General features: G+C 60.6%; 1 protein-coding gene across 2 annotated transcripts in view; it reads left to right on the top strand.

Moving 5' to 3' along the window:
• Positions 1 to 10228: 10228 nt before the first annotated feature.
• SIM2 (SIM bHLH transcription factor 2) overlaps positions 10229 to 23217 on the top strand; it is a gene marked incomplete at both ends in the record, with an annotated part of 42322 nt that continues 29333 nt past the window's right edge. For both annotated transcript variants that reach the window (XM_084232056.1, XM_084232057.1), the window contains 3 exons: positions 10229 to 10403; positions 18548 to 18630; positions 21512 to 21601. In XM_084232056.1, coding sequence (XP_084088182.1) covers positions 10229 to 10403; positions 18548 to 18630; positions 21512 to 21601 — 348 coding nt within the window. The remainder of the gene's footprint in view (positions 10404 to 18547; positions 18631 to 21511; positions 21602 to 23217) is intronic.

Raw genomic sequence — 23217 nt, forward strand, 5'->3', positions numbered from 1 at the left:
AGGGTGAGAGGATTCACCAGAGACAGAGTGGGGAGCAGAACAGGTAGATTTACTGAAATACACTGATAAGGGAAGCAGCGGGTGTGACAGGAGAGGTCTGCTGCACCATATGTCAGTCAGCTCCCTGGCTGGGGATCGGAATCAGGCCACATCAGTGGTAGTGCTGAGATTTAACCCCTAGGCCATCAGAGAGGCCATTGTTGTAAATGTTTACCACCTTTTTAATAGCTGCATAACTTTCCCTTGAATGTATATAGCTACACTTAACCCATCAGCCTAGACCCACTTAGGACAGCTTGCTCCCAGAGTTTACTATTATAAATAACTTGTCATTTGTAATAGTTATTATAAATAATGCTGAATGATAATGCCAATAATAACAGCTACAGCGTGTTGACTATTTCCTTCTATTCTTTTTTTTAAAGATCTATTTATTTATGCATACAAGAACTGGGGTACAGGCCAGAGGTGCAGGGGGTGAGAGGACTCACCAGAGACAGAGCAGGGAACAGAACAGGCAGACTGATGAAACACACTGCTGAGGGGAGCAGCGGGGAGACAGGAGAGGTCTGCAGCGCCATGTGGGTAGCTCCCTGGCCGGGAATCGAACTCATGCTGCAGTGGCTGCGGACAGCTTCATAGGTTGCATCTTAACCCCTTGCGCCACCAGGGAGGCCCCTATTCTTTTTTTTTTTTAATTAAACGCATAGTCTCCTACGAGATAGCTTTGATCCCCAATGTACAGATAACAAAACTGAGGTTAAAGAGATTGGACACCAAAGCTTTTACCCTTAAGCATCAAGCAAATAGTCATGACTAAAGCCCCCCGCCCTCCAAGAAGTGACTTTCATCGGACGAATACCAGAAATAGAACACTGGCTCAGAAGTTGTGGACATTTCTAATGCCCTTGTGATGCATCTTGGGCCGGAGTCCCTAGTTATCAGGCCTGAGAAACGTCCCCGCGGACTAGGCGCCTGGCATGGTGCCCCCTGCACCAATTGTCCTGGACGAGTAGCTGTGTTGGGGTGGGGGTGGGGGGTGAGGATTCCCCAGGCAAAGAGCTGTAGCCCTTGCAGTGCAGGAAGCTCAGACCACTTATGAGTGAGCACAGTCCCTGACTGCACATGAACACGTGCCTGCACCCGGCAGACCATCTGGTTTAACCACCTGCACGTGACAGGAGGCTTTACAACAGCCAAGACTGAGTTAATGGTAAAGGGCCTAAAAGCGCTCCTATCCTAGAGCATCTCGGTGGCCATGATCGGGGCTCGAAATTGCCGAGTGCTTTTTAGCGAGTGCTAAATGCTTCAGTTTGGATTATTTAATAAGTTAACTTCCCTGTTCAATGCTGATTCTCTATAAGTGTTAGCAGCTGACACACATCGGCACTGCTCAGCATGCACCAGGTGAGCTCGACTGTAACCCCAAAGTCCTCGGAGGGGGCACGAGCCGCTGCGGGCCACTCAAGGCTTGGCCAGCCCTGCCCTGCCTCTCTGCTGGGAAGTTGTCCCTGACCACAAGGGGCAGCTGAAGGGCTTTGTCTGGCCTAAACCTGGGGACCACGTGGACTACTTTCCCCACAGAGCAAAGTTGGGGACAGGGTAGCCTGGGAATTTCACCACTAAGGTACCCCAAAACATCGGCAAGTGGGGCTGTGTTCCCATGAGTCCATTCTGTCTTTTAGGATCTATCTTGTCGGGGTTTCCAGTCTTTATTAAACTGGGCCTCCCTGCTGGTGCAGCGGGTTGAGCGCCGCGCTGTGAAGCTGTCCGCAGCCTCTGCAGTGTGGATTCGATTCCCGGCCAGCCAGGGAAAAACCCACATGGTGCGGCAGACCTCTCCTGTCTCACCTGCTGCTCCCCTCAGCAGGGTCTTCCGTCTGTCTGCCTGTTCTGCTCCCCGCTCTGTCTCTGGTGAATTCTCTCACCCTCCTGCACCTCTGACTCTACCCCAGTTCTGGTATAAATAAATAAATCTTTTAAAAAAACAACAAACCAAACTAAGATTAGTGAAGATGCTCTTTGCCCACCTCTTGTGCATGGCGTACTGTTCAGGGGTCTCGCGTCATCAGTACAGAAAATACCTGGCGGGGGAGGCTGTCCCCCGGTTCCCCCCACTCGCTGCTGCTCACCTCCACACAGCTGCCTCCTGGCACAGAGGCCCGCGGGGAGGCAGCATTACCCAGCCAGACCTTAATGGTTTTATTTATTCCACATGGCCTGAAAACATGCCTGAGCATCAGTTGCCACAATTTTTCTGATGATTTCTATGAATCATTTTTTAATGATGAATAATGTTTTGAGAGACACTCCTGAGAAATTTCACCCAAGGTTCCCTTGACAACCATCACATAAAGTATCCAAAGCGAAGCAGCTTTCGTGGCCAACTCAGAAAATCAACTTGAAAGCCTGGATTCCTAAAAGATCCATTAGTCATCGCTGCTGAGAATGACTCTCACGATTCACACATGCAAAGAGTCACAGGGAAATGCAGATCAACAAGCACAACTAGAGAAAATACATTTACTGTCCAGTAATGTTCAAAGAACTTTTGCACAAATATAAATTTTCCAACTCGGCTTTTAGGCCCTTTTATACATTTTTTTCCTAGCTGGGCATTTTCCCCGCATCTAAATTCTTGTCCTTCTGGCCTCAGCGACAGCCTCAGCTCGGACCCGGGCCTCCCCTGGGTGTGCGCAGCCGCCGCAGGGAGGGCCCCGGCCTCCAGGCTCCAGCCAAGTCACCCAGAAATGCTTGTGCAAGACACAGAACCCGCACTCCCATTTTGGAGATTTACTTTCTGAAGCTACAACTACCAGATCTCAAACAATCCAGCAGGAGCCACGCGGGCTGTCTTGGAGCTGCCGGGCGGGTGCGGTGACGCTGCCAGGCGTCCAGCCTTCACCTGTCGGAGCTGACCTCTGGCCCCACAATCACGGCTGCAGCCATCAGGAGAAGAGAAGGATGAAGAAGTCACTTCACTTTGAACGCACACCCTCCGTGTGGCTTCACCGGGCGGTGTCTCCCGGGGAGCATTTAGGGGCACTCCAGTAAACACGCAAAGCTCTGGCGCACAGGGGAAGAGGCGCTGGCCTTCTCCCGCCCGGCCCCCAGGTGTCCGGGAGGTAAAGCGCCTTCACACCTGCTCTTCCCTGCACTCGCCACCACCTTTAAGGGGCTGGCAAAGTTTGGGTGGCTTCAGCTTCGGTTCAGACCGCATCGCGAGCTCCCCAAACCCGCGGAGGCCGCGCGTCATCTCCCCAGGGGCAGCGGCGCCTCCCCGGCCGGGAGCGCGCGCCTCGGGCCGCGTGCGCTGCGCTTTCTCCCCCGGGCCGGCCTGTGTGGGTTCAAACGTCAGACTTCTCCATGAAGTCTTCCAATCGCCCACGCGCCCAGCGCCGGGCCTGGCATTGGGCAGGAACCCTCCAAAATTAAATGCAGGGCTGAAGCCCTCGCTCGACTTCGACCTTCCGACCTTCGGAGGAGTGTCCATGGCGCCCAGGCACACGCGCGCCCCAGCACCTCCCAGGAACAGACAGAGGATGACAAAGTTCCCCGAAGGTGAAGACCTGCAACTCCAGCGAGGGGGGCGCGGGGCGGGCTCCCCTCCACCCCCTCCCGACCCGCCGGGTCCCACATCTCCAGGGAATGAAGCTCGGAGAATTCCGTGGTCCGAGTAAAGCATGCCTTTGTCTACACCCGCAGGGCGAAAAGGGCGTCGGCGCTATGGTCAAGGTTATTTGGTTTCTGCCCTCTACAAAACCAAGAGGGTTCTGGGGTTAGGGCCCCAAATAGCCAAACTACACCGTTTGGATTTACCCAGTAGTTTGTGCGCTGACCCGGGGTTTTGCAGGGAAGATATTCTTAACTTGAGAAAAGGTGCTAATTTTAAAAGTTTTCCGGTTTACACGAAAACGTGCTCTACCCGTGCCTCTTCCTCGGGGTATTTATTTGCTCTGGCACCTAAAGGCAATTCTGCACAGGGGCAGCGAAGGGAGGGCGAGGGAACCTCCTTCCCCCATCCCGGGCCCAGCGCGTCTCCCCGCCAGCCCCGTGGAGTTCAGCCAGCGCGAAAACCCCACTGCGCACCCCAACTGCCTCCGTGCGCGCGACCTGGGCCCAGAGGCCTTGGGCAGAGCCCAGAGGAAAGCACCGGCCTCGGGTTCCCTCCGACACCCCGCCTCCCGCAGGCACCCCCGGGGAGAGGTCGCTGCCTCCCTTCCAGCCCGGGGGCGAAGCTCCCTCTGGTCCCCGCGGCCTCCGTGGAGGGAACCTGCCGGGCGGTGCGGCACGGAGAGGTGGGCCCCCGCGCCCGCACGAGGGCCGGGAAACGTCCTCACCTCCTCTCGCGCCCCAGCACCTCGAGAGGTCCGGGCGGCGCGGGCGCTGCGGGCCGCAGGGGACCCGCCCCGGGGCCGTGACGCCGCGCGCGCCCTCGAGCCTCGCACCCTCCACGCCCGCGTGCGCTCCGTGCGCGCCGGGACCCCCCGGCCCCGAGCGCCCGCACCTCCTCCCAGTCCCGGCTCCGCTCTGCGGGGGTTCACGGAGCTCCCCGCCGCCCCGGCGCGCTGAACCCCTCGAGCGGCCGTGCGCACTGCGCCCCCTTCCGCCAACCCGCCGGGGCAGCGTTTCTAACCGAGCCCGGCAGCCCCAGACTTTGGCGCGCAAACGCCCGGCCGCGACGAGAGCTTCGTCCCGGGCCAACCTCTGACCGCGCCGGCGCGGGGAGCGCGAGGCCCCTCTGCGGGGTCCGGAGACGCGCTCTGGCCACCGCCCGGCCGCCCGAGTCTCGAGCGCGCCCGACGCCGACTTGGGGCCCGGGAGGGGAGGGCTGCCCGCGCCGTCTGAGGCCCCGGCCGCAGGGGGTGCCGTCCCCACTCCCCCGTGGCCCCGCGCCGCCTCGGGAGTCCGGCTGCGCGCATCGGCCACCTCTGCCGCGCGCCCGCCCTGTGCCGCGGCGCCGCCACCCTCGGGGAGGGAAGAGCGGGCTCCCGGCCACGCGTCCTCACGGAACCCACTTTGCACGCCGGCCTTTAGCAGAAAAAAAAAAAATGAAATGAAAGGCCGCGCGCAGCTGCAGCGTCCAGCCGGGCCGGGGGGGCCGCCGGGCCCAGCGCCCTCCGCCCGCCCGCGCGCCGCTCCGGAGCTTTCTCTGCTGAACCTCGGGCGCATTCGCGTCCCTCTTCCTGCAGATTTGTTTATATTAGGGACAAGGTTCCCCGAGGATCGCTTTGCTTTGCAAATAGCCCCCTCGACGTTAATTAAACGAAACGAATTTGCGCCTAAGTCCCGCGGCAGCCGGCGGCCCGCAGCCTGGTCTGCGGGGTGGCCACGGCCGGGGTGACCTGCGGGGAGAACATTGAGGCCCTCGCGGCCGCCCTTTCCCTGATGTGCAGAAATCTCTGTCTCCGGCGGACAGGTTTGCTTTGGCTTTATCAAGGAAAAAATGTGATTTTTGTGGAAAGGCGGTGTCAGTGCCGTCCTCAATTAACTAATCGGTTTTCACATTTCAGGGCGGCGGGTCGTGACACGGGCGCGGAGAAATTCCAGGGTTCATCACGCCTGTGAAGCTCCAGCGCCAGGACCCCGCGCGCTGCCAGCGAAAAGCTGGGCTTGGCCGCCGCGCCGGCGCGCTGCGCTCCCGCAACCGGGGTTTGGAGGCGCCGTTTCGGCTGAGCCGGGCCGAGCTTCGGTCGGGAGCCCGCAAAGCCCGAAACAGCCGGGCCGGGGGAGGGCGCGGGAGGCGGCGCAGGGCGCTCGGTTCTCCGCTCCCCGCTCTGGGGTGCCCGGCTGGTTCCTGAGCACGGGTCCGCGCGCCGAGTGCTCCGTGCGCCCCGGCGGGATCCTCTCCCCCCACCCAGGCCCGCGGATGCCCGTGTGCTTTGGGAGGGGTTCCCCGGGGTCCCTGAGCACCTTCTCAGGACAGGGGTGAAAGCAGCAGGGGCTGGAGACTGGGAAGGAGCAGGCAGAGGAGAGGCGACCCTCTCCCCACCTCGGCAAAATTGGGAGAAATGTGGCCGCCGGTTGCCCAAACCAAGAGCGGCTTCGGGTGTTTCTGTCTGTTCCCTGGGGTGGCTCGGGAGCCTTGCTAACCGCTATAGTTCATTCCCAGGGGCCCTAACTATTCTCATTCCCCTAAATGCGTGGGGAGGGGCCACCCTCTGCTCCATCCCTTGGAGCCTTGGTCAGCTCTGGGGATCCCAATGCCGGGGGCCTGAGCTGTGCTGGGCAACCCCGTCTCCTCGGAGGCCCGCGGGTGCTTTTCCGAACGGAGAGAGCCGTGTTTCCAGGAGGCCGCGCAGGCCCTTCCAGCAGGCCTGGGGTTGGGGGGCACCTCCATCTCTTGCCAAAGGCTCCTGGAGTCGGGGGGGGGGCACCAGCCGAGGGCAGGACACTGGAGCTTGGGGGTCCCGCGTCCTGTGCGGGGAGGCAGGCCTGCCCCGGCCTGCGGGGGAACCAGCTCCTCAGACACCAGCCAGCCCGAAAGCAGATACTTCCTCCACCAGCGTCCCTCTGGCGAAATAATTTATTAAACATAAAACAAAAAGAAACGAGCCCTCCCTCGGGGGAGAGAGGCGGCAGGCAAGCGCGCTCTGTCCTCTCTCCTCCCTGGGGGGATGAAGAAAAGTGGGTGACCTCTCCCCGACAGTACCCAAGGAAGGGAGGGGAAGTTCGAGGTGTTTTCCCGGACAACTCAGACTAAAAGCGTCTCCCGGCCAGGAAACACTTTATAAGTTTGCTGGAGCAAGAGTCTCCGGCCCCAGCCACGGCGCTGATAATTGCCCGCGCGCACAAAGACTTGTACAGCGAAGTTTTGAATCCGCGCAGTCCTGGATTTTCTAGGGCCTCCTCGCGCCAGGGGCTGAAGTTCTTACAACACCCTCCAGAGGTTCGAAACCGCATCCAAGGCCAGAGCTGGGGGGCATCTGCCACCCCCGCCGGATCCCGCGCGCGCGCGCCGCTGCCGCCGGGCCGGCCTCAGGTAGGCGCCCGGCGCGGCCGGGGCAAGAACAGTTGCGGGGGCTTCTGAAGCGGAAAATCCGGGCAGATGTGGGCCCGCCCCCTTCCTCCCGAGCCTCAATTTCTTCCAGATCAGTATCCCAGTGGAAAATTTCTCAGAGGTGGGGGGTAGGTGCCGGCGCGGCCCTGCGCCTCCGTTTGCCACCGAGCACTGGCCCAGGACCGACTGGAGCTGGACGCAGCCCGCACCGGTCGGAAGCCCGCGGTCTCCAAGCTCCAACCACTTCTCCCAGAGTCTCTTCCACCCCGGCTTCCTTTCCAGACTCTTCTGGGCCACAGGGTGGAGGGGGTGGGAGTGGGGGGGAGCTGGATACAAGGCTGTGGGGGTCATTCACTGGGTCTAGGGCCCTGGGGCGCGCAAAGCTGGTCTTGAGGCTCTGGGCGAGGCGCTGGGGTTTAGGCCCAAAGCACAGACCAGGAGCCACTCCCCACGCTGGGCGCGAGGGGCAGCAGCAGGTGCCCCGACCCCAGGCACCAGCGAAACTCCAGATCAGTCCTAAGAGCGTGTTTAGTGGGTGCTGGCCTAGGTGTCTGGGCCCCGGACCCCAGGTTCTCGCTCAGGCAGGGAGTCCCTGCGATGGTCCCAGCCAGGCTGGGTACCCCGCGCGCGCCACACAGACGGCCCTGCTCTTCCCACCCGCGCAACCTGGAGGGTCTGGCCGCAGCCCCCGAGTACTTAGGGGTGCAGCGAGACAGCCCTGGCCCATCGCTGTGCGCGCGCGCGCGCGCCTGTGCGGTCCATGAATGGGGGGGGAGGGTCTGCGGAGGGGGAACGGCAGGCTTTACACAGGAAAGCACCCCGCACCCACACTCCTGCGAGCCTTCAAACACTCCCCCACGCTGCCTGTCAAACTCAGCTCGATTCTGTCTCCCGATCGCCGAGCGCAGCGGCTGCCACGAGCGCCAGGGCGCGAGCTCTCCATTTCCTGTTCCCGTAAAATCCGGGAAATTTGGTTTGAGGAAAGTTTCTGTTCTGGTTGCTTGTCGGGCTTCTCCCGCTCCCACTTAGCCATGTTCCTGCGATCTGCGTAATCCCCCTCAAGCCCGGGAGAATTCTCCCGGGCCCATAATTGAGACTCGGAAACCACGCGGGCGAGGGAAGCGTTAAATCCCGCCGAAGCCGGGAGGTGCCCGGGCTCCCTCCAGGGCGGGCCGCACAGGCTGCGGCGGGGCGCCGCGGGCAGGCCCCTTCCCCCCGGAGCCTCGGCGCTGGGAAGCCCCGAAACAACGGCCGGCTCCGCCCGGCGCGGGCTCCCCACGGGCGGCGGCCCCGCGCCCCGCGCCCCGCAGGCTCCCCGCGCGGGAGGGCGCGGCGCGGCGGGGTGTGCAGTGCGCGCTGCTGCGGGCAGGGGAGCGCTGCTGGGTCTGAAACCCCGAGGAAAGGGCCGGCGAGGGTGGGGCCCCACCAGCTCCTGAGCCCGCGCGGCTTGGTGACCCCGGAACCCCCAGCTCTTGGAGCCAAAGCCGTGGCCCCGGGTCGGCGGGACGCCTGGGCTGGCGGGGCCGAGCGGGGCTCTGGGCGCGCTGCTCCGCCCACCGAGGGAGCCCCGACGCCCCCGACGCCCTCGAACTTCTGACCCTCGAAGGGGCCCCGGAAAAGGGCGGGAGCGCCGGCTGCGCGCGGGGCCCGGGGCAAGAGGGGTGCGGGCCCGGGGCCTGCCCCGCCGCGAGCGAGCACAGCTGTCGCCCCCTCCCGCGCCGGGGGGGCCTCCAGTGCCGTCAGGACCGAGATTCTAAGGCTCGACCGCCCCGGGGGCTCCCTGGACCCTCCCCCGACCTCTAGGTTAGGCCCCGCGGCCCTGGGACTTGCGGCGCGCGCCCGAGGGCCCCCCGGACCCGGCGCCCCGCGTTCTCTGTGGCCGCCCCTGACCCCGGCGCGGGGCAACTGCGGTCCCCCCGGCCCACGCGCCTGCGGCGCGGCCGAAGGGAGCCGGCTTGTGCCACCGCCGGTCGCGAACAGGACGCCGCCCCCCGGGCTGCAGGCGCCCGGCGGAGACGGGGATTTTTTGCGGCTGGGCGAGACCCCGAGGGAAGGCTGCGGGGCACCCCGAGACCCGTCTCCAGCCGCGCCCCCCTGTTCCGCCGACCTCAGGCCGCGCCACCTCGGCCTCCACCAAAGCGCGCCCGCGCCCCCGGCGTGGCGACCTCGCCCAGACCCGCCCGCCACGGCCGCGACTCTCCCGAACTCCGCTGCGCGGGGTCGGGCTGCAGCTCCCCGCCCCCCCACCCCGGGGGACCCGCGCGTCCCGGCGGCCCCCGCACCCCCCCCGCACCCCACACCCCCCCCCGGGCCGCGCCGCGCGCCCTTCACTGCGGCGTCCAGAGGCGGGACGGGCAGAGGGTCACCTCCGAGCCGCGCGCGCCGTCCCCAGGACGCGGGGGGCCTCGGCCCCTCGGCCCCCCAGCCCCTCGCGCCCCCGGACCCGCGCAGAGGAGCGAGAGAGGGCGCGGGAGCTCCGCGGGCCCCGGGGGTTCCGCGCCCGCCCGAGCGCGCAGGGCCGGCGGGCCTCGCCCGCGGGAAAGTGGGGGCGTCGCGGAGGGGCCTTGGCACCCCCTCCCCGCCGCCCCGCGCCCCGCGCCGCGGACACTCACCGCGCCTTCCCCCGGGAGCGCGCGGGGCTCCGGCCCGAGTCCCCGGAGGCGGCGGCGCGCCCAGCGCCCGGCCGCGGGGTCCGCAGGGGAGTCCGGCCCCCGCCCCCCGCCCGCCCCTCCCTCCGCGCGGCCGGCGCTCCGCCCGAAGGCGGGTCCGCCATAAACAAACGCGGCGCGGGCGCACGTGGAGCGCGGAGCGGCGGCGCCTCGGCACAGAGCGCGGGCCGCGGCACCGGAGCCGCCGGAGGCAGGAGCGCCCGGCCCGGCCCCGCGCCACCTCCGCGCCCGCGCGCCCCATGGCTCCGCGGCCGCCGCGGTCCTCGCAGCCCCCCCGCCCGGAGGGGCCCCGCGCCCGCGGGCAGCCGCGCTCGGCCACGGACTGAGCGGCGCGGCCGCGGCGCCGAGGCGGAGGGACCCGAGCCGCGCACCGCCCGGGCCGCGCAGCCGGCGCCCGGCCGAGCTCGGGGACCCCGCGGGGGAGGCCCTCGGCGCCCGGGCCGGCCCGGCACCTGCCCGCGCCCCGCCTGGCCCCGGCGCCCGCGCCCCTCCGCGCCGCTGCCCGAGCGGGCGCCCGGGCCAGGACGCGCCGGGGTAATATGCCCGCAGCCGAGGCGCGATGAAGGAGAAATCCAAGAATGCGGCCAAGACCAGGAGGGAGAAGGAAAATGGCGAGTTTTACGAGCTGGCCAAGCTGCTCCCGCTGCCCTCGGCCATCACCTCGCAGCTGGACAAGGCGTCCATCATCCGGCTCACCACGAGCTACCTGAAGATGCGCGCCGTCTTCCCCGAAGGTGAGGCCCGGGCGGGGAGCGGGGCGGCCGGGGCCGCCTCCTCGGGTCCGTGCCCGGGGGTCCCGCGAGGGCCGCGCCGGGCTTCGGCTGCCGCTGGGCGCGGCGGGGCTCGGCGGCCCGGGCGACACTCTTACCTCTTTTTTCCAGAAGGGAAGCGTGGAGCGCGCGCGCGCGCGCACACACACACACACACACACTCACACACACACTCACACACACGCACACACACACACACGCACGGGTGGAAGGTGCTCGCTGCTCCCGGCGGGGAGTGAATTACTCATGAGGCCCAGGCCGTGCAGGCCCCGCAGCCGAGCAGCTCGGAGGGTGATCCAGGCCTCGGCCTCTCGGGCACCTCTTTTCTGCTCCCCGCCTTGGGCTCTGCGGTGCAGGGGGTGGGGGCAGGAGAGCCGAGCGCCCCCGCAAGGGAGAGAGGGAGAGAGGGTGATGATCAGTTTGCACACTGCAGGCAGGCCTTTGGGGCTGGAGTGATAACCCCCAGGGGCAGGTGCCCTGTTGAGCGAGGGCCCCCAGGACCTACAGGTGCAGCAGAAGCGGTGGCACATTAGGCAGGCGCCCGTGCCAGCCAGCACGCAGCCTGTCGCTGGCTGTGGCCTCCGCCGGGCCGCAGCTCTGAGCAGCAGACTGCAGGAGGCCCTGCGTCACTTTGTCGCGGCGTGTGTGTCCCCTGCCTCTGAAGCCCTCTTCACCCTGCGTCTGTCCCCGGCTGGAGTTGCCACGGCCAGTGGGGGAGAGTCTGAGACTTGGCTGTGTTGCTCTGTGCCAGGAAGGGGGCCCTAAGAACGCCTGGTAGAGACACCACTCAAGTTTATGCCTCGGATCCCCATAAGCTGGCGTGGGAGTCGGGAGACAGCCATCCTGGGGCGCTGGAGTGTGGCTGCAGTGCTGGGGGCAGGTGCCCTGGGTGGCAGGGTGTCTGCAGCCGGGGGTGACCCAAAACAGTAAGTCCCAAAACAGACTTTTGCATTGGAGGCTCCAAGTCTGTTGCCTGTCATGTGTCTGGACCATTAAACGCTCCCTCGGTGGTGGAGCTCGGAGATCCTGTCGGGTCAGGCTCTGCAGCGCAGCTAGTAGGGGAGCCAGGCCCCAGACCCACGAGCCAGCAGCCGGAAGCAGTGGCCTGGCCTCCCGCTGCCTCCCAGCCAGGCAGTGCGGCCTTCTCCTCCCTGACGGGGCACTCGCTAGTCTGAGCAAGCCCAGCGCAAGTTCTTTGCCTTTCTGTCCATTTGGGATTGACCAAGGAACCTGCCCCCCTTCCAGCCCTTTCTACAGGGATATCTTCGCCCTGTGGCGGCTATTTGTCCCCCCAAAAGCGATCCCTCCTCCGGAGTAGAGAGGATTTCTCTCTAGAGGATTTGTTTCGGTGAAATTGAAAGCGAATTAAGCTTTGAAGGGCGGCTCTCCGTGCCACCCGGATGGAGCGGCGCGAGCCGGCATCCCGGGTTGCTGGGCTTCAGTCCGCCTGCTACAAAGCCAGGATAGAACGGGGACCAGCCCCGGGCCGCTTCTCCCACCCTCCCTGCCCTGATTGGAAATAAAAACCTAGGAAGAAATGATCAGAGATGAAATGACTTGTTACTGATGATTTCAAGTAAGTTGGAAAGGAAGGTCTGGAGAAAGAGCATAATTAGAAGCCTTTGTCGTTGGGGGGATTTCCAGGAAAGCCTGCTAGAAATCCGGAAGTTGGCCTCGGCCGTGGTTAAGCTGGGCTTGTGCGTTCTCACTCTGGGGAGTGAGTTTCCATGCATTTGGACCCAGAATTGCTCGGCTCTGAGCTCTTTGCAAAGAGTGGACTGCCTGGGGGCCTGGGTCTTGAACACGACGGGGAGCTCTGCTTTGTTGGGTGGTGGCCTGCAAGAGGGGTGGCCCGAATGTCTTCTGGGAGGTTCCAGCGGGCTGCAACTCAGGAGGTGTTGCAGGGAAGCGGTTTGTTCCTACATTTTTGAAAATGGCCCTGAACCTGGGGCTCCCGCGGAGCGGAGGCGGTGGTCTGGTCCACAGCTCTTCCACAGAGCTGGAGCGGGGAGCAGAGGCATTAGCCTGGAGGAGTTTCTGGCAGCCTCCAAATTCTTCCCGGAGCTCAGAGGTACCCCAACCCCCGCAGATATGGGCAGCCACTCAGCCCCCCTCAATCACAGCTACCCCAGGCAGTCCACAGCCCGGAGCTGAGGGGAAGATGCATTTAAAAAGCCCTTAGTTATGCAAAACATTTGCTGGCCTGAGTAGCTTCAGGTCGGTGGGGTTGGAAGCAACACCGAATTGCTCTGCTCTGCTCTCGGGTGTGTGGGTCTGAGCCCGGGATGTGGCTTGGGATTGGGTGGGGCTTCAGGGCCGACGGAGTCAGTCCAGGCGTCGGGGGGCTTTAGGGCCAAGGCTGCCCTTGGCTGCAGCCTGAGTTCCTGACCTCTTCCAGCTCCTGGCTGCAAACAGAACAATGCTGAGCAGAGCTCATGTGCCAAGTGCGGCCTCGCTGTTCGGTAGCCCAGAGCAAGCAGGATTCCTGGGTAAAGAAGGAGCTAGAAGCCAAGTTAGGACTCTGGGAGTAAAGAGCGCAGCCCCACGGAACTGCAGGAATCCGCAGACGGTTGCTGCACACCTGAAGACTTGGAGGCCAGCGAGGGGAGGCCTCCCCAAGGCCCGCGTCAAGGGCCCAGGCCCCTGGACTGCCTGTCCCCCAGCACAGGTCAGGCCCTGGCCTCTGCTCCTTTCATCCCGAGAGCTCGGAAGAGGTCCCTGCCAGGGCTAGTCCCAGGCCTGGGGGTGCTGGCAATTTTTACAGCAGCGTAAAGGCTCTGCACCGTAAAGCTGCCCCGCAGGAGCTCAGTCTCCTTGTCTGTAATATGGACCCATTAGTAAGTCCATTGTAGGGGGTCCCTGTGTGGGGCACCAGCCTGTGCAGGTGCAGAAGGAACCCGCTCTTCCTCCCCCCTCCTTGGAGTGCTCCCCTGCGGGATGGGGCCCCCACAGCGGCCTGCCTTGTGGGGCTTGCTCCCCCAGCTGTGTTCAGGTTTGGGTTATTCCCCATTTCCTCCCCTCTTCACAGGGAAACTAATAAGCGGGAGGTCGATGGGGCAGGGACGAGAGCAGGGGGCAAGGCTGGCTTTGGAGGTGAAAAATCAGCGCGCTGGCTCTTCCGTCCGGTGGCTGGGAGGACGGGCTGGGCAGCTCAGGCGAGCTCTGGGCCGTGGTCAGCCAACTGCATTGCAGAGTGGCCGGCCTTGCTGGGAAGGACCCTCAGGGCGGTTCCACCATCCGGCGGCCCACGCCGGTCCTCATTAGGCCAGGTCTGGTGCTGAGGACCCAGCACAGGATTGGTCTGTGGCGTTCATCACCACCTTTTACTTAAAAGAAGCAATAATGTCACTCTCACTCAGAAGGGGGCTTGGAGGCCGGAATTATTCCAGTGTTAGGATTAGCCTGGGTTCAGATTCAGACAGCCCTTCCCCCCAAACACAAACCCCTTGGGTTAGAGGGTTTGGTGAGGACACGCACACCCTAAAGTGGAGTAGGGGTCCCAGAGCCCAGGCCTTTCTCTGCTGCCCCCTGAAGGAATGTAGATTTTTAAAATTTTGACTTCTATTTAGAATAATGTGCCTTTACCACCCTCTCTCCACCGCCTCCCGGAAGCCCTCCAGACTACACACTGGTCCAGAAGGGAAAGCTCACACTCAGGGAGCAGAAACCGATGGTGGTGAAGGGAATCAAGTGATGGGGCCCCAGGAGGCTGGAGGAAAGGAACTGGAGGTGGAGAGCACCCCGGCTTCAGCCCCCTCCACCCCAGGCCCCACTCCTACAGCCTGGAGAGCCTAAAGGCAGCCTCTCTTCCTGGGGAGGCTGATGACAAGGGGCGCCCCCTCCCTTGGTTCAGGGTTTAAAGATTAGGCCTTGGGAGGGGGAGGGAGTTCAGGGTTCTGCCAGTGGTCTGGATGCGGGGGGGGGGGGGGGGGGGGGGGGGGACACTGGCAGACGCCTGCTGGATCTGGCTGCAAGTGCCCCTCCCTCCCGCGCTGGCCAGTCAGGTTGATCAGTCAGGTGGAGGGAGACCTTCTTGGGGCGTCCCTCCCTACTCCCCTCTTCAAACTGCGTCCCCAATACCCAGTGACACTGGTTTAGAAAAGGGCTCAGGGGCTGGTTTTCAGGAAGGGGGGGGGGGATAGAGCACATGGAGGCCCCAGTGACACGCAGAGGAGCACAGAACCTTGACGGTGACGGGGTCTGGGGTCCAGGGCTGGAGGGTGGAGGTAGTTTAGGGGGCGAGCAGCCCCCAGCCCCCCAACGTGTCCCTACCACAACCTCACCTGGCTGGTAGCGCCCCGGAGCCCAGAAAGACGCGGGGGCCGCCCTCCCCGCAGGCCAGTGGGGCTCAGAATCCGGGGTTGTAACTTCATCATGGGGTGATGGGCGCGGGAGCCTCCAGCGGCAGAGAGGGCGAGCAGGGGGGAGGTGGGCCGCGCAGGGGTGCTTCCCCTCCCCCCACCTCCTTCTGACTCCAGGGTGGTTTGCCGTGAGAGTGTGACCTTGTGTCCTCAGAAGCCCCAGGACTCCAAGCTCCCCAATATACACCCTCCCCCCAGGGGGAGCAGCCGTGGGGGGAGGGGCGGTGGAAGCAAGGGAGGGAAGAGCCCGCGAGGAGGCTGGGCCAGAAGGGGAGAGCCTGGGCTCCCAGGCCCGCGGGCGAGTTTCGCTGGGCTAATCCCCAGCAGCTCCACTGCAGAGGTGAGAAGTGAAGGCGAGCCGTCGGGGCACTTGCTGGAGATGAGCCGGCACGTCTCGCTGGCGTCTTCGGCGTCCGGAAGAGGGGAGCTGCTGCCAGTCTGCAGGGCTGGGGCCTAGAGTTCTCCTAATCCCAGACCCAGTTTTCCGTGGGGTTCACAGCGGGGCAGAAGGTCCCTTGTTATTAGCTCCTGCGGGGAGTCTTTTTGTCATCCAAGACAGCCAAGATTGGCCAAAGGGAAGTGTAAGAACCAGGGCCCATCCTGGGTGTTTTTCTGAAGTCTGGACTCTTTTATTCTGGGTGAGCAGCGAGTCTGCTCCTGGGTCCAGAGGAACCCCAACCACCTCTTAGGTGCTAACTGGTGGTTCCCTTACAGCACAGAACCCTCTACCGTCTCCCCTGGCTGGAGAATCTTGTGTCTGTGGTCCCTTGTTATGGTCCATGACCTGCTCTGAAAGACAGGGCTCCCTCCCCCGACTCCCAGACCTTGGCACAGCAGGTGCTCAAGAGCTGTTTGTTGACTGACTAACTGATACCCAGAGAGGAGAAACCAATTTCGATGACTTCTGTGGCGAGAGGTCCTGGCGGGTTTAAACACAACAGCCCCTGGAGTGTGATTACCGAGCAGTAGGTGTCCACAAATCCTCAGAAGCAGAGGAGAAAATTGGGGTGCATGGACTTGGGGTCCCTTTCTGCCCCAGGCACTATCTGCTCCCACCCCTCATGACCTGGCCACCTGAGTTCCTAGTAGCAGGAAGCCCCAGGGGGTTCTATGGCTGACACTTGAAGAGCAAGTGGGACCCCAAATCCTGGGTGTGGCCAGGAAGCCACAGGGCAGACTAGAGCCCCCAGGCTGCTACCTGCGCTCACGGCCAGAGGACCACCAAGGCCCATAAGCTTGGAGCTTACCCAGCCTTTCCTTACACACCTCCCCTCATTTTCCTACCAACTAAAACCCTTTGTTAGGTGCAGATGAGGGCCACATGCCCAGCGCCTCACTTCAGCGTCCACATGGCCATCCGGTACCGCGGCGGCTTATGTTCCCCGCAAGCCTTACCTTGTTAGTCCTGCATTCCACCCAAAGTGGATTTTTATGGGCCAGATGACAAGGTCTCGCCCACAGCGGTTTCTAATGGAAGAGCTGGCAGCCCCGCGGCCCGGGGCGAGGTGGCATGGGGGCAGGGACGCTTGGGGGAGCCTCCTCGCCATCCACCTCCAAGGTCCCGAAGGGGCTTTTGGACTAAATCTCCCGCAAAGCCCTAAAGTCGCAGTGTCGGGCGAGCCAGGAGTGAGAGCGGCACGGCCTCCGTGCGGGAGGCGCGGCCAGGTAACTTCGGTGGTTGCAGTTGCAAGGGGTGCCTTTGCTCGAGCCCCCGGCCTTCTGTTCCGAAAGAGTTGGGCACAGAGGTTGGGTCGGGGCGGTCTTTCCCCAAAGCGCAGGTTTTCCCCGAAGCCTCGACCCTGCCAGAAGCCAGCTGGGGAACCACCCTGGCTTCTGCAGGGAGCAGGCCAGGGTGGCCCAAACGGAGAGCAGCATCCAGGACAGCTGCGGGGTGCACTTGTCCGTTTTGCAGATCAGAGTTCCCGGGTCCTTGCGGGCTCTCTCACGCCCTGCGGCTTTTACTTTTCGGGCCTTTCCATTTCCGGCTGAAGGGGAAATGCTGACGCAGCCGCGGGGTGCGGGCTTGGTGGGGCTCAGCAGGCCCTTCCTGCTGCCCTCCTCCTCGGGGCGGGCGGGGTGAGGCGGCCTGATGACCTGGGGTTAAAGACGTCTCTCCGCTCTGGCGCTAAGGGGCTTCCCTCACATTTGGGGGAAACAGGTGGACATTAGCTATTTCCTGTGGGTTGATCAGGATAAGCCCCTTATTCTTAGAGCCCAGGGAGAGAAATGAAAGGTCACTCCTTTTTTTCAGCTCAGAACGGTTTGGGGCTGGGGCTCCGCAGGCTCCCTGGACCGGAGGTGCGCCCGGCTGGGCTGGGGCGCTCTCTGGCACCCGGGACCCTTTTCCCGCCCCTGAGCCCAAGTCTGAGAAGTCGTGCTGTCGTCCTGGGCACCCAGAGGGCCGGAAGACCCTCTGCACTGCCCACTCGCTGCCGCCTGCAGGCCTGGCGGTCCAGAGCGCCGGTTTCCCGGTGGCTGGGCACTTCCCGCCCCGGCGTCCGACTCCCGCCGCGGGTTGCGCTCCTGGCACGCTGGGTGTTGGCCTGGCCTGGTGCCCCCCCCCACCCCCCCCCCCCCCCGCAGGCGCCCAGCCTCAGAGGCTGCGGATGAGGGTACGGGTGCGGGGCGCCAGTGGGTCGGGAGCCTGGGGTGGAGTTGGAGACCGGGTACGGGGCGCCAGTGGGTCGGGAGCCTGGGGTGGAGTTGGAGACCAGGGCGCAGCCTGAGCCGGCAGCCGCCTTTGGCACCACGCGTGGGGACCACGTCCGTAACAGGAGGTCTGCGTTAGGCCCTCAGGGGGAATAGTTGGGGGTCCTCCCAGATGGTGCTTAGCTTAGCGGGGCCACCTCTCCCGGCATCCAGCTCCTTTGGGTGCGCAGAGCAAAGCCTGGACTCTCCGAGCCCCCAGCAGCTGAGCCCTGGGCGCAGGGAAGGGGCTTCGGTTGTGCAGGAGCCACTTTCCCCTGGGGCGCCTTCCGAGGGCTGGAGTCCTGGGAGGTGGTGGGGAGGAGCAGGAGGCCTTGGGGAACCAGTTAAGAAAGGAAGGGGTTGGGGGACCCCAATTTTGTGCCAACAGACGCCTTCCAAATGCTGTGCAGTAGGTTTGTGACTTTCGCCTCCCTCCTTCGTGCTGCCTCTGGTCCCCGGGGTGTTTGTGGTTTGCTCTGCCCAGGTTCCGGGCAAATCCTTCCCGGGCTGGAGATCTGGGCCTGGAAGGGCTCCTTTTTTGATGGGTGGGGAGTCTGAGGGATTCCTTGAGGTTGAAAGAGATCTTTCTTGTTATTTATTACATTATGCAGAAAAGCTTTGCTCTGGACCTCTCTGTCCTTGGGGAATCCCCAGTTAAATGCCCAGGAGAGGGAAGAAGGCCCGGAGAAATAAAAGCTCCCCCCTGGCTAGGGTGATCACTGATTCCAAAGTAGATTGGATCCCTTGGAGGCGTTTCAAATAAAATGGCCTTTTCCAGTTGCGGGAAGGGTGAGCCTGACCACTCGGCGTGCTGGGGCACCTGGGCCCGAGGCCTCCGCACCAATTTCTTCTTCTCTGGTCCTTTTCTTTTCAATTGAGGGCAAAAGAGCGCTGGGGAAGGTGCTGCTGGCAGCCTGCCTGCGGGAACAGGGAGGCAGCAGGGGGCACGCGGTCCAGGGGACAGTTGGGATGCCAGGTGCGGATTTCTGCAGGCCCGGCTGGCAGCCTGGCCTCTGCAGGGCGCTGCCACTTACTGGTTTGCTTTATTTCTCCGTCCAGGTTTAGGAGACGCGTGGGGACAGCCGAGTCGCACGGGACCCCTGGACAGTGTTGCCAAGGAACTGGGATCGCATTTGCTGCAGGTAGAGCCACCGCCCCAGAGGGAGGGATGTTGCCATTGCCAGCAGCCCTGGCCAGCACCACAGAGGGGCCTTACTTGCACCCCATGCCCCAGCTGGGAGTTCTTCTCCCCAAGGGCTGCCCCTGATGTGCGTAATCTGCCCCCAAGCTGCAGAGGTCACTCCCCTGGCCAGTGGCTCCCTCCTGCTCGCCTTGGAGGGCAGAGACCCAGGTGTGGACTCAGCTCAAATGCAACCTTAGGCTGGCCCTACCCACCCGCAGCATTTCCCATAGCGCAGGCTCTGACCTGGACAGCCCTAAAGACTCGGGGAGAGGGCCCCTGGTGTGGCTAAGTCTTTTCCAACCTTTCCTCACTCAGCAAACTTTTATTGCAAGGTCACCCTGTGCCCACACTGTGCCGCCGCTGGGCAGACAAGTAATGGCCAGGACACTCTGAGCCAGAGGGGCCATCGCTGAAGCATTTGCTCATTGTGTGTGTGGATGGGTTTGCAGCGAACGGCAGTATCCATAATAGGACGTGAAGTTAGCGTTTATGGAGCATGTAGTGTGGGCCAGATTCTGTTCTAAACCTCAGTGTCTCTTGCTTGACTGCTCACCCACAGTGGGTTCTACATCCAACTTCATTTTTCAGAGAAGGAAGTTGAGATACAGAGAGGCTGAGCAGTTTCGCCTGAGGTCACACAGCAAGTGGTGGAGCCGGAGCCGGGTTGAACCTAGTGGTCCAGTTCTTGAGGGATCCAGGTCAGGACGTGGTGTGGCACTGGAGTCACCTGTGTCACCCAGGAGGCCCTGCTTGGTTTGCGGTCAGACGCTTAGCGTCCCCAGGCTGAAGTTGCTAAACCGGGGCTGACCTTGGGTTTCCTCCACACGGTGGGGTCGCAGGCCTGGGAACCTGTGTGCACAACTGGCCACTTCTGGCGCTGGCTCTGGGCACCTGGCACAGTGTCGGGCAAGGCCTTTCAGTCCTTCAATGCCCTTCACAGAGCCTCATCAACGACCCGATTCATTTCCCCCTCCTGTCATTTGTCACTGCCATCAAAACATGCCTACTGGGAACTAGTTTGCATTTCCTTCTTCTAGTTTGTGTTTTCTTTTAAAAGAAAAAAAAAAGTTGGCGGCAGGACGCAGAGACTTGGTCCGCGAGTCAGCCAGGACCTCCGATTTTGAAAGAGCAGATACTTTCAAAACTCATTTGCCCCAAATGCCCTACTGTGACTTTTTGTAAAAGTGCAGGCGCCGGGGAAGAGGGGATCGCAGGGATAGTTGAAAATTTTACTGCATTTCAAAATGAACAGTGTGGCAGTGCCGGGTAATCGCGCTCTCCGAGTCCTTCCCCAGCACCCTCTGAGCCGGGATTTTGCATGTTTGGTTCCCCTGTGCCCTGTAAGTGACACGAATACCAGGGACAATTAAGTGCCAGGAAACTCCAGTGAAAACCTGGCAGGGAGCGCTGCCTCCCCAGGGCTCCCCACTGCACGTTCCTAATACACAAGTACACCGATTAGGCGATTTGAAGCTGTGAAAGCATCGTTAAGAATATCATCTATTTAGGCTACTGCTGGCAGCTTGTGGGATCCATTATATGGTCATTCTCTTTTACTCCCATGGAGTAAAACGGTCAGCTGCTAACTGTTTCATTACATATATCTCTGTAGCGACTTTGGAGAGACGCAAGAATGCAAAAGGTCCTAAAACTGCTTATCACTTTAGACATTGCGTTATTGTTTTTTATTTTTGAAACTGAGAGGTTGAGCTGGGACACTCTTTTGTAGTTGAGTTAGAATTGTGAACTGGAGGCTTAAAATCGAGATGTCGATTCCCCTTCCGCGCGAGGAAAGGTAAGGATCAGTCCACTCCGTGGGCAAAGAATGTTTGCAGGGAAACTGTTTTGAGAGAGCAGAAAGCGAGGGCAGCCTGCAGACTTCTACTGCACGCTTTTTCATCCCCTTCCCCCAAAGAAGGGGAGGATTTCAGAAAAACCAAAGGTGATCTGGTTTCAATTACATGCTGTAAAAATAGAATTTGTGGCCAGAAATTAATTTGGAATATTTTTTATGGGGGCAGCATTGTGGACTGTCTGCCTCTTTTCACCGACTTTATTGCCTTTCTTTGGTTCTGGATCTAAAATATGAATGGCCAGGTCACGTGCGGTTTCCTTTTCCAGAAATAAGGTCGTCTTTTTATCCTTGCCACACATAAATAGGATCACTGCCTCTTTATCTGTCCCATCTATTGCTTTCAATTTGACTTTACTTTTTGAAGGCTATCCAATGTAAGAACAGCAGAATAGCCTTTCGGCAGTTTTAACTTTTTCAGAAAGTGATCCGTTTTCTTCTTGAACTCTGCAGAGTATTTGATTTCTTGCAAATCCTGAACAATTAATCCTGTAGAGAAAGTTTGCTGAAATAAATGGGTATTTTGTTTTATTTTCTGGGGAGTGGCTGTGTTTGGAATTTATTATTCAAACGGCACTTAGGGGTAACTAGAAAATGGTGGCATATAAAGCTGATGTCCTAGCGGGATAAATGAGCGCCAGGGATGACATAAAATGGTCTGTAGAGCGGGAGATTTTCCCCTAAGAACCGTAGAACTCAGGATTTGTGCTAAGTGCTAAAATAACACCAAACAATGAAGCTGCTACGTCGAAGTGGAGCATGATAGGAATTCTCAAATGTTGTGCGTGATTTTTGCAACGTGGGTGTAAAATTGCTTTTCATGTGCTTTAAAAGCATTTGTGAGGCTGGCCCGGGGGACTAAGCCAGTTCTCCCTTTCAAGATTCCCCATGAACAATAATATTTTTTACACACTCAGGCAGTGCGGCCAGTCCACTGAACTCTGATGGGCAACTCTCATATCTAACCCGGACACTTTTCCTTCTACAGACTTTGGATGGATTTGTGTTTGTGGTAGCATCTGACGGCAAGATCATGTATATATCGGAAACAGCGTCTGTGCATCTGGGCTTGTCCCAGGTAGGTACCGCCTGCTGTGCCCCGCAGCCCCGACGGTAAGTGTGGCGCTTCTGGAAAACCTTGAAAACAGAGCCAGACCGCGACATCTTCCTCTCCGCCGCTGCCCCTGGGTTTTCCCTCTCCGCATTACATTGCACTTTTTTTTTTTTTACTTTCTTTTTTTCCGCGGGGTTCACACCCAGGGGATCCCTGCAGCAGCCAGCCCCTGCCACGGTTCCGCCCTAGCCTGGACTCCCTTCAGCCCGCCCTCAGCGGCCGGGCGCGGCCCGCGCAGCAGCGAAGCCAGGGCCGAGCCGAGGGAGAAGGCGCATTTTGTTCAGAATGTGCTTTGGGGAGAGAAAAGAAGGGGCGGTAGATTTATGAGCGTTCACACGGCATTCGGGGTAATTTTTCCTGAGTTTTTCCAGTCCAGTGGTCGTTTCAGTAAAGCATTTTATATGCTTGTGATAGAAACTCATAAAACTCAGTTTACTACTGTTTTGAACAGCAACGTTCTGAGTTTTGAGAACGTTTACATATTAGCGATTTTTCTGGAACTAGCTTCTAAGGAGGGGTTCATGTCCTGCAGGAGAGGGGGGCACTCAGTCAGGCCGAGGTTGGCTGGGGAATTTGCCTGCTAGCCGGACCCCCCGGGGTGGGTCTTGCTCCGGGTTGTCCGTCCCATTTCTGATTTAACAAGCGCGGATCAGGTCTGAAAGTCACATTTTTAATACATCGAAAGACTAAATGTTTCTTTACATCCTGAACTATCCGAGTGCTTTTCTTCATCACAACTGAAGACACACTAGAATTAATTAGATTCAGGAAAAAGCTCCCTGGAGGCTCATGAATAATCCCATCCGCAGCTCCCCGGGTGGTTAAGCCAAAATAAAACATGCGATTAATACGGCTGGGTTCGCTCACTGGAAAACAAAATTACCCATTTGGAAAATTGCATCTGGTGTCTTTCTTTCCTTTTCTGACAATGCAGTTGTTTGACTTGCCCCCTTTGCTCCAAGCCTCTCCCGGAGAACACCTCCGTAGCTGTGGCTGCCTCGTCCCTGTGGGCTAATGCGCCTCTGTGGGTTTTATGCAGAGTTATTTAAAGTGAATCTCACATTCATTTGCTTGATGCTTTCTTTCCCCCATCCCTGTCCTCTTCTTGTATGAAGCCAGATCTCAGATAAGATGGACTAAGGCCTGATTCCTCTACCCCTGTGCCTCAGGGCATCTGGTACTCGTAGAATGAAATTTTGTTGGGAACATGAAATTTACTTAAAAAGTATTTCCCAAGGTTATTTATTATGCTCTGAATTTCCACTGGGCCCCATTCAGAATTCCTCAAGGCCCCCTCCTGACTTGTCTGTGGCTGATTGACCTTGATTGGATTTTGATCAAAACGTATGAAGCCTTTGATTACTCTTGTAATAATGTCACAAACAAGACACAGCATTTTACATACTTTAAAAATGACTGGAAACCATATTTTAAAATGAACAAAGTCACTGTTACCAAATACTAAATTTGTAGCTGAGCTCCCTAGCAGTCACAGCAAAAAGGGAAATACAGTCAGTCATGTGGTTTTCATTGTTCAGGCAGGTGCTTAATCTCCCTGAACTAGTTCTTAAATAGAAAAA

This window comes from Talpa europaea (assembly GCF_964194135.1).
Source record: "Talpa europaea genome assembly, chromosome: 4".
NCBI lineage: Eukaryota > Metazoa > Chordata > Mammalia > Eulipotyphla > Talpidae > Talpa > Talpa europaea.